Raw genomic sequence first — 12,218 nt, forward strand, 5'->3', positions numbered from 1 at the left:
CCCATCCTCTGACTCTGTCCCTTGTGGTCATCCAGAAAAGCATCCCCTTCCCGTTTACGAGCGTGTCTGAGACACGGTCCCTCGGCTTTCTTTGCCTTGAACACTTTAAATAGAGGCCTAGTCACCCTCTCTGTGGTTGCTCTCTACCAGCTATTAGGACAGTGATCCGCCTGCCTCTGCCTCCCAAGTGCAGGATTAAAGGCATGCGCCACCACTGCCCAGCCTAGGACACAAAATCTTTTACCATTCTACCAAACTTTTACTATTCTCCATATATGTAAGGCATACACAGCGAGCACACAACTTACTGTGAGGACTCTGCAAGTCACTTCCGTATACAGCCCCTTACAGAAAGCTCAGACAGCAAAAACATGTGCAGCAGGCTGTGTTGATGCATTCACATATGGATATAAATATTCACATATACATGTATACGTAATAAAGAAAAAGAGGTTGCCAGTTTGAGAGTTGGGATAGGACATGGGAGAAGTTAAAGGGGAAATGATGTAATTAAATTTTAATTAAAAGTATGTATAAATAAATAAATAGATGGATAGATAAATAAATAAATAAATAAATAAGAAAAAAAGAAAGCCTTTCAGCTTGGAAAGGGAGAGTCTCCTAAGCCTCAGGAGTTTCTAAAATCTTATCAAACTTTTCCCTCTCCTCTGTCCTTCCCACTCATATACACAGGCAATATTTATTTTTTTTCAGTTAGATCTCATTTCATTTCTATAGCCATGATAATTTAGTATTCAGATCAGGTGATGGTATCAAACATCCAAAATAGAGAATTTTTTTTCAGCTGATGAGGTTAGGAAGAAAGAAATTAACCAAGCTTCCAGGGAACTTTGTCTCATTTTTGTCTTGGCCTCTTTCCTTTCCTCCCACCTAAATTTAGGAGTTGGCAATAAACAGCGGCTGCCTGATTGCTGAGTCTCATAGGATGCAAGTCCCTGGTGAGCTTTTGATATGTCCCTGACAGTGGAGAGTTGTCCAGAAAGCTATATCATTTCTCCTGGTTGAATAGAAGCTGGATAGGTACCATTTCCCATGATTCTTAGGTGTTATGCTACTTAAGCACCCAGGCTTGCTTCTGTATTTCCTGTCTCTTCACTGAAGAATGTCCTGCCAGTCTAAAAGCTCAAATGCATTATTTGTGCATCTCTGTACATACACTTTTAATCACAGTTAAGATATCGTTTTCCAGAGCATCTGGCACTCTGGAGTTACTCTTTCATATCACTGTTCTTCTTGGCACTGATCTAATAAGAGCTTTGAAACCTGCTAAGTAAAATCATATGTAGAAATCTTCAGTGTGCATCTTTGTGGCTTTGGGGAAAGAGAAAAATTAGTGTGAAACCTGGAAATATGTATTAAAGAGAAACACTACATTTTTAAAAATTAAGTAGCTGTCTTCAACTGATAAATAAATCTTGAAATTTAAAACATAATTTGCAAAATAAAGGCACTGTGGGTTGCCCAATTTGAAGAAAAGCAGTCAGAGCTTTGCTGAGCCCAGTTCCCTGAAAGCACCCTTCCAGTGAGTGGCCATTTTGGATTCCCTTTATCAAACTTGTCTTCCTCCCTGGACATTTTAAAGGATTTTCCCCTTTTATCAAATTTGAAAACCTATTTAACAAGCTTTTTACTTTAAAATGAAACTATAAAAACCGACCAAGAGGATCTTTGTCTTTAAAAGAAGTGAGTCCCAGATGGTTGCAAAGATGTTGTGGTTTCTGTGAGAGAGGCAAAGTCTCTCCTAGATCCCCTGGGATGCAGAGGTTGTAAAGTAAGCTTCATGCGTTCATATTGCCAGGCCTGCATATATTAGGAGTAAGCCAGCTAGATAATACCTTGGAGTTTTTTAATGTTTATTTAAAACTAGGTGCTACTATGGCATCAAAAAAATGTCCTACCACCAGTGCGCAGTAATCCCTAGCATATGTTAGAGAAACGCTTGCCCACTAATTTAGGAGTTGGATTTTATGGTTTGTTTTTGTTAAAGCATAGTTCTAAAGCATTATAATGGCTAGCATGTCTAGGGGAAGTGTAACAGTGAAGAGCAGCTTGCTTTACAGATGTGCTCCTAAAGAATTGGATTCTGACATAAATGTTTAAGAAAATGCTAGGGGTTGGAGAGATGATACAGTGCTTAAAAATGTTTAATAATTTCAGTTTATGGGAATTCAAAGCCCTCTAGACATCAAAGGTACCTGCACACATGTGATCCAAACAGATTCTGCAGCACTCAAATACACATCAAGAAAATAAATAATTTTTTTAAGAATAAAATGCCATCACTTCTTGGATAAGATCAAGTGAAAAATAAAATACCTTATCCTTGTACTCAAAAATGCAAGGTACTATAGACAGGCCATTTAATATTTGGAGTCTCATTCTAGGGGCTTGTTCTAAACACATAATAATTCCTCAAATGTAGTTATTCATGGGGCTGGAAAGATGACTCAGGAGTTAAGGTCCTCGAAAGGATCTGATTTTGGTTCCCAGTGACTACGAAGTGGATCGCAACTACCTGTCAGCCCAGCTCCAGGCGATTCACACCCTCTATGGCCTCCACCTTCATCCATAGCAGATACATGGACACACTACATGCTCATATATAAAAATCTGACTTCCTAATCTCAAGATAGCTACATAGCCTCTGCATGTGCTCTCATGACAAATTCAGGAACCTTGTAAGTCCTGGATTATCCCCCTGAGCACTGCAGAATGAGATCCTCATATTAACAACAAAACTCCATGTTTACCCTAGGCTTTGGCAACAGGAGAATGGAATCACCTTTTACCACCTGCAGGACAGCTGAGGGCCAAGGGAGGTATCTGAGTATCTTTGACACTTAAACTCAAAGTGTTTTACAGCAAGGGAAAAATGTCAGGCTATGAAATGAGAAAGGAACCAATGGTGCTTGGTAATGTTCCTCTTTCTTGTAAAATCTAAATTGATGAGTAGGTATTAGGTTTTTAGGATAGAAGCTTATTATTGGGACTATCTTCAGTACAGACTATGGGTCAGACCTGGCAAGCTACTCACTAGCTACATACCTGTGTTTCCTTCTTGTTAAGGAGAATCCCTCCAGCACGTACTTGAGTTAGGGCTCTCTGTCAAAACAGAGCCAATTAATAATATGAAAGAATTGCTTGTTAGGCTGTTCAGTTGATTGATTGATTATAAATCAGTTCCCATTACTTATGGAAACAGAAGTCCCAAGATCTACAGTCAGCAAGTTCAAGTGTCAATGTGCAGTTTCAGTCTGACCCTGGATCCTCAGAACCTGCAAAGCTGTCCAAAGCTAGCAAGTATTTCCATTTGAATGAGATGGCTAGGATCAGTGTCCCTGTGCAGTCAGCAAAATGCATGCCCTTGCCCTTATCACCGTCCACCTTGACTGGATGATGCCCTTACATCAAAGGAGGAACAATCTACTCTACTCGGTGTGCCTGTTCACATGATAATGTCATTTAGACATGTCCAGGATAAATACCATTTGATAAATGCCTGGGCAGTCCAGTGTTCAGTCAGGTTGATACATTAAAATTGGTTATCATATGCTTAGGCCCATAATAATAATATATGTGTTACTGATATTATTTTATAATCTGAAAAATATCACAGATAAGCAGTATAGCTTTTAAAAGTATTACATTAGAGACTGAGGTAATAGTTCAGTAATAGTGCACTTGCTTGGGATGTGTAAATCCCAGGGTTCAATCTATAATACTATAAAAAAAAGGAAGTTCTGTTTTCTATAGTCATGGTGAATATTCATATTGCAGAAGGACTTGTTTTCTAAAATATTAACTGTGTAAGAATAAATTTTGCAATATCTTTCCAATTTCAATCAACTCAAAAAAATATTTCTTACTACTTTCTATGGCTTATATTCTTGGCTGGATGCAAAATAAGATAATCCATGGGTTTAATGGAAACTTCTAGGTGTTTATTTTTAAAGTTGTATAGTACTACAATGTAGAAAAGCAAAATATAGTATAATTCTGTATTTCAATCAAAGCTCATTTGTATTAGTTTCCATCAAGATCTCTTAGCAGATAAGAGAGCTCTTGGAGAGCAGCCTGAGGGCGCTGATCTCTGCTGCTCTCACCTCGCAGTGAGTGCTCTCACTTCCCAAGCGTGGCCCCTTGTGTATCAGGTGTCCGCACTGACCACCATTTCCTGGCCAGTCACCTCTCAAGACTTGAGCAAAGTCCTTCCTGCAGGACCCGTTGTCCGTTCCTTCTCCAGCCCTTGCGTCTCACTGTGCTTGTGGTGATTGGTAGGCTTGAGCCTTCCTTACCCCGGCTGCCAGGTGAGCTGTGCACAGACGCGCTTCCACAGCTCTTATTGCACATCTTTAGCTCAGTCATCTCTCTCAAGCACCTCACCAGTTCCAGCTGCTCACTGGTTCCCAGCCTATCTGTCTCCTCTTTAAATATCATCAACTGTATATGAACAACATCCATTTCTTCTTTAAAGACTCCTTACCCTGTCTTACTAAACTGTTCATCTGTAGTGAACATCAACACATCTCCCGAAGGAATATATATTTCTGGCTAATGACATCCAAATTGATGAACCTTTTGTATATTTATATATCATTTTTTTAGATTGTCATCTGTGGAAGACAGATCATCTGCAGTTATTTGTCTCAGAGCATAGAACTGAAAGTTGTTCAGCATTACATTGGTCAAGATGGACAAGCTGTAGTTCGAGAACACTATGATTGCCTCACAGCCAAACAGAAGTTGCCTTCGTACATATTAGAAAACAGCGAACTGACGGAGCTGTGTGTGAAGGCTAAAGGAGATGAGGACTGGTCAAGAGATGTGTGTCTGGAACCCAAAGCCTCTGAGTATAGCACTGTCATCCAGGTATGAAAGTTCCTGATATCTGGAACAGAGTGACTTTAAAAAGAGAAATGTTCTCATTGTGCATTTACTTTATGTAGCCCATACTTTTTAATAAAATTAAAATTGGTATGTGCAGAAAATGAAACCTAAAATAGCAAAGAAAAACTAGTCAATGCTTCAGGCATGGCTCCCATCTCCGCCCAGGCTTCCCAGAGGTGGGACTGGGGTCCTGCCTTCCCCACTTGAGGATCTTCGTGATGATGTTATGTTTTATCTCTGTCTGAATCTTCACCACCTTCATCTTCATCTCTTTAAGAACTGGATCTCTTCATTCCCCTGCCATCTCATGTCACTCTCCATGTATAGACTTCTTCACCTTTGCAGGAAAGATCCCTTTTCATTTTAAGTCTGGCTTTACTTCCTTAGTATTCCTAGTGGCTTTTTCCTGTAACTGTAAACTTCTTTCATCATCTAAACTGATACTTTGTCTATTTTGCTTGATTATCAGGCTATTTGGGATCTTACAGGGCCTTTCCTATCTCGTGTGCAGGTGCCTACTTCAAACAGTTCCATTATTTATGTGTGGTGCACAGTTTTGACTTTGGAACCCAACTCTCAAGTTCAGCAGCGAATGGTGAGTGCTTTCCCAATCCTGAAACATGGTGTCCGACACTGACCTTTCCTGCTCTCAAATAAATAAGGTCAGAGTGACCCAGGGAGGAGATTTATTACACGCGTGTTCAGCATCCAACAGCTGGAATTCTGCAACAAAGCAAATATGAAAGTTGTTCTGTTCTTCTATTTTTATAGATTGTGTTCAGCCCTCTTTTTATCATGAGAAGTCATCTTCCAGACCCCATTATTATACATTTGGAAAAAAGAAGTCTGGGTTTGAGTGAAACACAGATTATTCCAGGAAGAGGGCAGGAAAATCCACTGCAGAATGTCGAACCTGACCTTACACATCACCTGACATTTCAAGCACGGTATGAGCAAAGTAGATTTTCCACAGAAGTAAAAAGTAGCCTCAAGCTATTCTGGGTACATGGGTGCAGCCTTACTTACATTCTGACCTGAGGAAAATGTTAAGTAAAACCCTCTGCTCCACCTTCCATTCGTAGCCATGGCTTTATATAGAATTCCATAAGGCCTTTTTCATTAACCTTATAAATAACCAAGTGGGATCATAAAAATGTAATTTATTTTAGATTTTATTGGCACCTTTCTCTCTGCAGAGAAGAGATAACTAGAGATCTCACCCAAGCATGGGTAGGTGGGAGGAAGAACCAGGGTGCAGATGATCTAAAAACTATGCCATAAATAGAAGTCACAAAAGAAAGAAAAACAGAAGGGAAGGGAAGGAAAAAAAGAAAGGAAGGAAGGAAAGAAGGAAGAAAGGAAAGAGGAGGGAGGAAAGGAGGGAGAATATCCCACAGATCAGTGTCATTCTAACTATACTTCTAGTTGTTGGATTTTTTTTCAGTAAATTATAAATCACTTTAAAAAAACTGCTAATGTTTTCTCTTTTCATTTCCTAGAGAAGAATATGATCCTTCAGATTGTGCTGTTCCCATATCAACAGCCCTCATTAAGCAGATAACCACTAAGATACAACCTGGAGGCACAGTTAATGAAATGCTTGATGAGTTCTATGGATCAGAAAAGTCCCATGAGCCCACTTGGCCTTACAGCAAGAAAGATTCTGACAGGTGACATTCTTCGTTAGTTTTCTACATGTACTTTTAAACATTAAGTAAAACATCATTGACAAAATACTAGCTTGTTATAGAGACTTTTTGTTGCTGACAAGATACCCGAGTACCATACCCTGCAGGATAAAAGACTTACTTTGTCTCGGTTTCTGAGCTTTTAGCCCATTGTGGGAGGGAAGGCTTCGCAGAGCAGAACAGCACCTGTCAGGGCAGGCAGAGTGCAGAAGGAAAGGTCTTTGCAAAAGCCTTCGCTCTTAGCTTTCTCTGTCTTGTTTTTATTCCCTCTCAGCCTCAACCTATTGGATGGTGCTGCTCACATTCAGAGTTAATTCTCTCTTAAACATCTTCACCAGTGTACCCAGAGATGTGTTTTGCTAGGAATCCCATATGTAGTTCTCGGTTTAGTCAGGTTTATAGTCTGATTAACCATTATGTTAGGTAGAGTAAATGCCATGGAGCAGAGCCTCTGAATGTGTCAGATTCTGATGACATCTAGTTGGGTCTAGCTTTATGGATATTTTTACTCAGAGTAAAGCATCATTACATGAAAAGCTGCTTTCTCCTGCTTGCAAGTGCTGCACTGGGTGAGTCTGGTGTGTGGTGCTATCCTGCACAGTGGCAATCCTGTGGCACTGTGTATCTGGAATGCGCAAATAGACTTCATAAATCCTGAACTTATCGTATCACAGTGAATCACGTGGATGTGTTCTTTGGAACAGGAGTGAGCAGCTGAGTCAGTGGGATAGCCCAATGAGAGTCAAACTGTCAATCTGGAAACCACATGTCAGAACCCTGTTGGTAGAACTGCTACCGTGGGCCCTGCTTATCAATCAGTCCAAGTGGGATCTCTGGCTGTTTGAAGGAGAGAAGATTGTTCTACAGGTTCCTGCTGGCAAAATTATTATTCCTCCTAATTTTCAGGTAATATAACTTAAAACTAGCATATTCTTTTCTCTCAATAACAAGATTATATTCTGAGGTTACACTTACATCTTATTAGGATGGATTCCTTATGGAAAACTGACCTGGTAGGTGCATATATAAAGGGTATGGAATGTTCTTTGATATTTAAACATTTTTCAGATGTATTTTACCTCATCATCAGTACTCCTGCCTAAATCATTACTACATCTGATGACACATACAAATTACATTCCCATTGCATACAAGTTATTTGACAAGCATAGGAACTGTAGTAAACACTAATTCACCATCCAGCCTTGGCCTTTATAACTGTACTTGGATGTGCCTAATTGTGAACATCACTTGTTAATTATAACACCATAGAATCATTAGTGTCATAGGTGGAAAATTCTAACTTCCAACTAGAAATTCATAGAAAGCCTTCATAGTCTGCCACCAGAGACTTTTTAAAGCTAACCCATTTCAAAAAGCAATATAAATTTATAAAAAAAATCTTCAAAAAATATTTCCTAGTAGAGAACAATTTCAGACATTCCACTTTATAAACATCTTTATTCAATTGTAGTTTTCCTATTTCTTAAAGTAATTGGATGCAGTTACCTTATGGAATTGGAATGTTAGCCTATATAGGAATAATGTCGCATATTCTTCTCATGTCAAATGAGATGAAACCTTTCAGTTTTTAAGTCTTTGGAATTCATGGGGTAGTCACAGCTTGAGTTTGATTTTTCTCTCTTCCCTGAACTTGAATATTGTGAATCAAAAGGATATTGGAAACCAAACTCCTTTTGTCATTACCAAAGTAAAAGTACAGGGGACTATTTGATTGCCTTAATACAGCTATCATATTTTTTTTTTTAAATCCTGGAGATATGGAAGGGTTAAGAACAATACAATGGAGGCGTTGTTTTTCCAGGAAGCTTTTCAAATTGGAATTTACTGGGCAAATACAAACACTGTGCACAAGTCATTAGCAATTGAACTGGTCCATAATCTGACATCTCCGAAGTGGAAAGATGGCGGGAATGGTGAGGTAGTGACACTGGATGAAGACGCATTTGTTGATGCTGAAATCAGACTTGGGGCTTTCCCAGGACATCAGAAGGTAAGGTCCATGTGGGTGTGGTACAGGGGAGATGGGATACTGTGCTCTTAGAGTGTTTCAAGTATGTCTGCCTCCCCTTCCACGTCCCTTTCTGGTGTTACTTACTCTGAATAGTTTTTTTTTTTTTCCTAGTAGACTATTCTTTTTTTTTTTCTTTCTATATTCTTTGTTTACATTCCAAATGCTTTCCCCTTTCCCGGTTCTCCTCTCCCCATGTGTCCCATAGGCCCTCTTCTCTCCACCCATTCTCCAATTACCCCCTCCCTTTTCTCTGTCCTGGTACTCCCCTACAATGATGGATCAAGCCTTTCCAGGGCCAGGGACCTCTCCTTCCTTCTTCTTGGGAATCATTTGATATGTTAATTGTGTCTTGAGTATTCAGAGCTTCTGGGCTAATTAATATCCACTTATCAGTGACTGCATACTCTGAATAGTTTATAACAGTGAAATACTTGTTTTCTTAACTTTCTGAACTTTTGTTTTACAGTGGAATTTTTTTTTTCTTCACCAGTGGTAAAAACTGGGTTACCAAATTTATCCAGTAACGGCTCTATTTTAGAGTCGTCACCAGTTATTTGATTTATAGTATGGGGACTGGACTTATTCCCAAATATTCACAAACTGTCTTTCACTTCCTCCTTCAGAACAAGAAGTAGGATACCAAACACTATGAGCATTGAGGTCAAAGACTCTACAGGAATGGTTATCTTGCTGGAAAGGGTATCCTGATCAAAGTGATAGGACTAAATCCAATTCTCTGATGGAATTAATTTTACAAGAAGTAATCATATTCTTCAGCATGTGATTGAGAAGTTTAGAAAATGTGTTTTGATTATATTCACTCCCCAATCCATGCCCACCAAATTTTGTGTCCTTTAAAAAAAAAAATCAAGACCAATTTTTGCTGTCAAAATAGTATTTGATATGTGGTCTTCCACTGGATCCAGGATAGCCTATACTGAGGGGTCCACTCTTAGAGAACACTGTCTGTCTCCTTTCCCTCCTTCCCTTTCTCCCTTCCTTCTTCCCTCCCTCCCTCCTTCTCTCCCTCCCCCCCCCAGCCCCCCAGCAGCTAAAACTTGCCATGCCTGGATGTGCATAGATGTGTTGTATGCTGCTGCAACTGCTGTGAGCTCCATGTGTGTGCTGCCCTGCGGTGTCTGTGTGACACAGTTCCTTTACTTCCGGTGCTTGTGCTCTACCCCTCTGAGCCTTGGAAAGTGATAAAATGCGTACATTCCCTATAGGGCTAAGCAGTACACAGTCTTTCTATACCTTGATCAGTTATGGGTCTCTGTGTTAACCAATATCTACTGCAAATAGAAACTTCCCAAATGAGGGTTGAAAGATGCACTAATCCAAAGAGCAGACACTGTAACAGCAGGGCGGGCCTGCCCCATGCTTTTAGAGCAGTGGATGTCAGGCTTGTCTTTGGTCAGATACAAATGGCATGTGCTTTGCAGAATAAACCTAAAACCTGTACAAGGCAATTAATGCAGAGATGTGTGTGGTAGACTCACATCAGTCTGTTTCTGCATGGCCTGCAGCGGGGAGGCTCAGCAGTGCTTTACACCCTCAGTGGGGAGCAGAAAGAATGCCTGCCGGCACAGAGCATTCTCCTCCATCCTCAGTCGGGAGCCTAGCCAGCACAGAGCATTCACACTGGCCTTTCTCTTTGGAGAGAAATTGGGTTTTTGTTGAACATCTTTGAAAGAGCCGTTTGAAAAAAAACTTAAGAACACTTAAGTGACTTGTAAAAAATCCTAAATTTTCTTGAAACAAGAAGTTCACCTTTGCCAGTATTCAAGTCTGGTGTTACTTTCCTCAAAGCTGACTGAGCAGCACGGCTGCTGCTGCTGCCACTGCCAGAAGCACTGTAGTGTTGGTACAGGGGCAGGAGCCTTCAGATCACCTGAAACTGAAGTGCTCAAAGTACAAAACCACCACTAGATAGATACCCAGTGTGAGGGCTTAAAAGGGAGGATGGAGGGGTCAAGGGAGTGTGGCACAGCGGTGAGGGGGAAGGGGGTGCCCAGGGAGGCCCTTGCCCGGGCACTTCTTCCCCCTGAGGGACCACATACACACACAGACATGGTATAGAATAGAGTTTATTCAGAATAGAGGATGGGAGTTAGTGGTATAGAAAGTCAGAGAGAGAGAGAGAGAGAGAGAGAGAGAGAGAGAAGTGGAGTGGAGGCCGGCCATGACCATGTGGAAAGAGGGGGGAGGAGAGCCCATGGGGCAGAGAGGTGAGAGTATGTGGGAGAGCGGAGAGCAAAGAGAGAGAGGAGGGGCAAGTAGCCCCTCTTATAGTGGGCCAGATCTCTGGGGCAGGGCATATCTGGCTATTGCCAGGTAGGTATGGGGTGGAGCTTACACAAAACCCCAACACCCAGGACACCTAGTTTCTTAAAAGTGGTCACAGCATTAACTGAATAAATGTTTGTGTTTGAATAGAAGAATGGGAGAGAAGGGAGGGAGAGGAGAGGAGAGGAATGAAGGAAAAAACAAACTATAGAAATATTCTTAAACATTTTAGGTTCAGGACTCCCTTATACTCTTAAAACATACTGGGTTCCATCCATTTTATCATATTAGAAAAGAAACTATAACTTTTTAAAAATCTATAAGGACTTCACTATATTCCATTAACCACAATATAAAGAATCTGTCATCATCTATTATACTGCCTCTAGGAGATACCAGTGTATACTTATGAAGAAGTCAAAATACAAAGATAAATAGCACATTATTATTATAAAAGTGGTCTTGACCTTGGGATCCATTACAGACACAGCACACATTTCCCAGCCTCCCTATTACAAGCATTCCTTCAGGAGGGGGACAGCTCTAGCCATTCACCAGAAATGCAACACAACAATGAAGTGACACACATAGAGCTGGGCCACATGGGTTCCATCTTTTCCTGTGTCTTGGCCAAGCTGTTTTCCTCTTTTGTTCTATGGAAAGAATATTGACTACCTGTTGTAGGTGGTGTGAGAACTTGGAAGTTTAATATGTATTAATATGTATTAAATACTTCAAACACATCAGAAGCACAATATAAAGTTATATGAGGGTCAATATTGTTTTTCTTCATTGCCATCTTTTGTACAAAAGTTCTCCAAATTCTCCTTGATATACTGAGGAGTATACTAGGTATACTGAGGGTCGCTACTATAATGAACCTGAGGAGGAGGGATGCTAGATAGGAGGATGCTGAATAAGGTGTGTGGTGTTTGTTCACATATAAATGATTTGTAACTACTATTTGAGATCATTGTGAAATCATCTGAAACAAGTCATTGCTCTGCCACTACAACAACAATTGCTTTGCTAAAGGGCCCTGTTGTAATTATTGGACCCTTAAGTGGCCAACACATTTCTGAGACCAGAAAGAAGTGCTATTAAAAATATTCCCCCCAAAATGCAAAACTGCTACTTTCCTAGGCAAATCTACGTATAAAACAACCTTTTAAGAATTGTTGAGGTCATGGAGCTGGAGAAATGGCTGTTCTTCCAACAGACCTGGACTCAATTCCCAGCACCCACATGGCAGCTCACAACTGTCTACAACTCCAATTCAAGGGGACCTGGCACCCTTAGAC

General features: G+C 40.4%; 1 protein-coding gene across 3 annotated transcripts in view; it reads left to right on the plus strand.

The window, feature by feature from the left end:
- The window catches only part of Vps13b (vacuolar protein sorting 13 homolog B), a 564,131-nt gene that overhangs the window by 502,873 nt on the left and 49,040 nt on the right, over positions 1–12,218 (plus strand). For all 3 annotated transcript variants that reach the window (XM_052160919.1, XM_052160921.1, XM_052160920.1), the window contains 6 exons: positions 4,627–4,890; positions 5,420–5,503; positions 5,680–5,855; positions 6,408–6,578; positions 7,301–7,502; positions 8,422–8,610. In XM_052160919.1, the coding sequence (XP_052016879.1) occupies positions 4,627–4,890; positions 5,420–5,503; positions 5,680–5,855; positions 6,408–6,578; positions 7,301–7,502; positions 8,422–8,610 (1,086 nt within the window). The remainder of the gene's footprint in view (positions 1–4,626; positions 4,891–5,419; positions 5,504–5,679; positions 5,856–6,407; positions 6,579–7,300; positions 7,503–8,421; positions 8,611–12,218) is intronic.

Source organism: Apodemus sylvaticus, chromosome 17 (assembly GCF_947179515.1).
Source record: "Apodemus sylvaticus chromosome 17, mApoSyl1.1, whole genome shotgun sequence".
NCBI classification, from domain to species: domain Eukaryota; kingdom Metazoa; phylum Chordata; class Mammalia; order Rodentia; family Muridae; genus Apodemus; species Apodemus sylvaticus.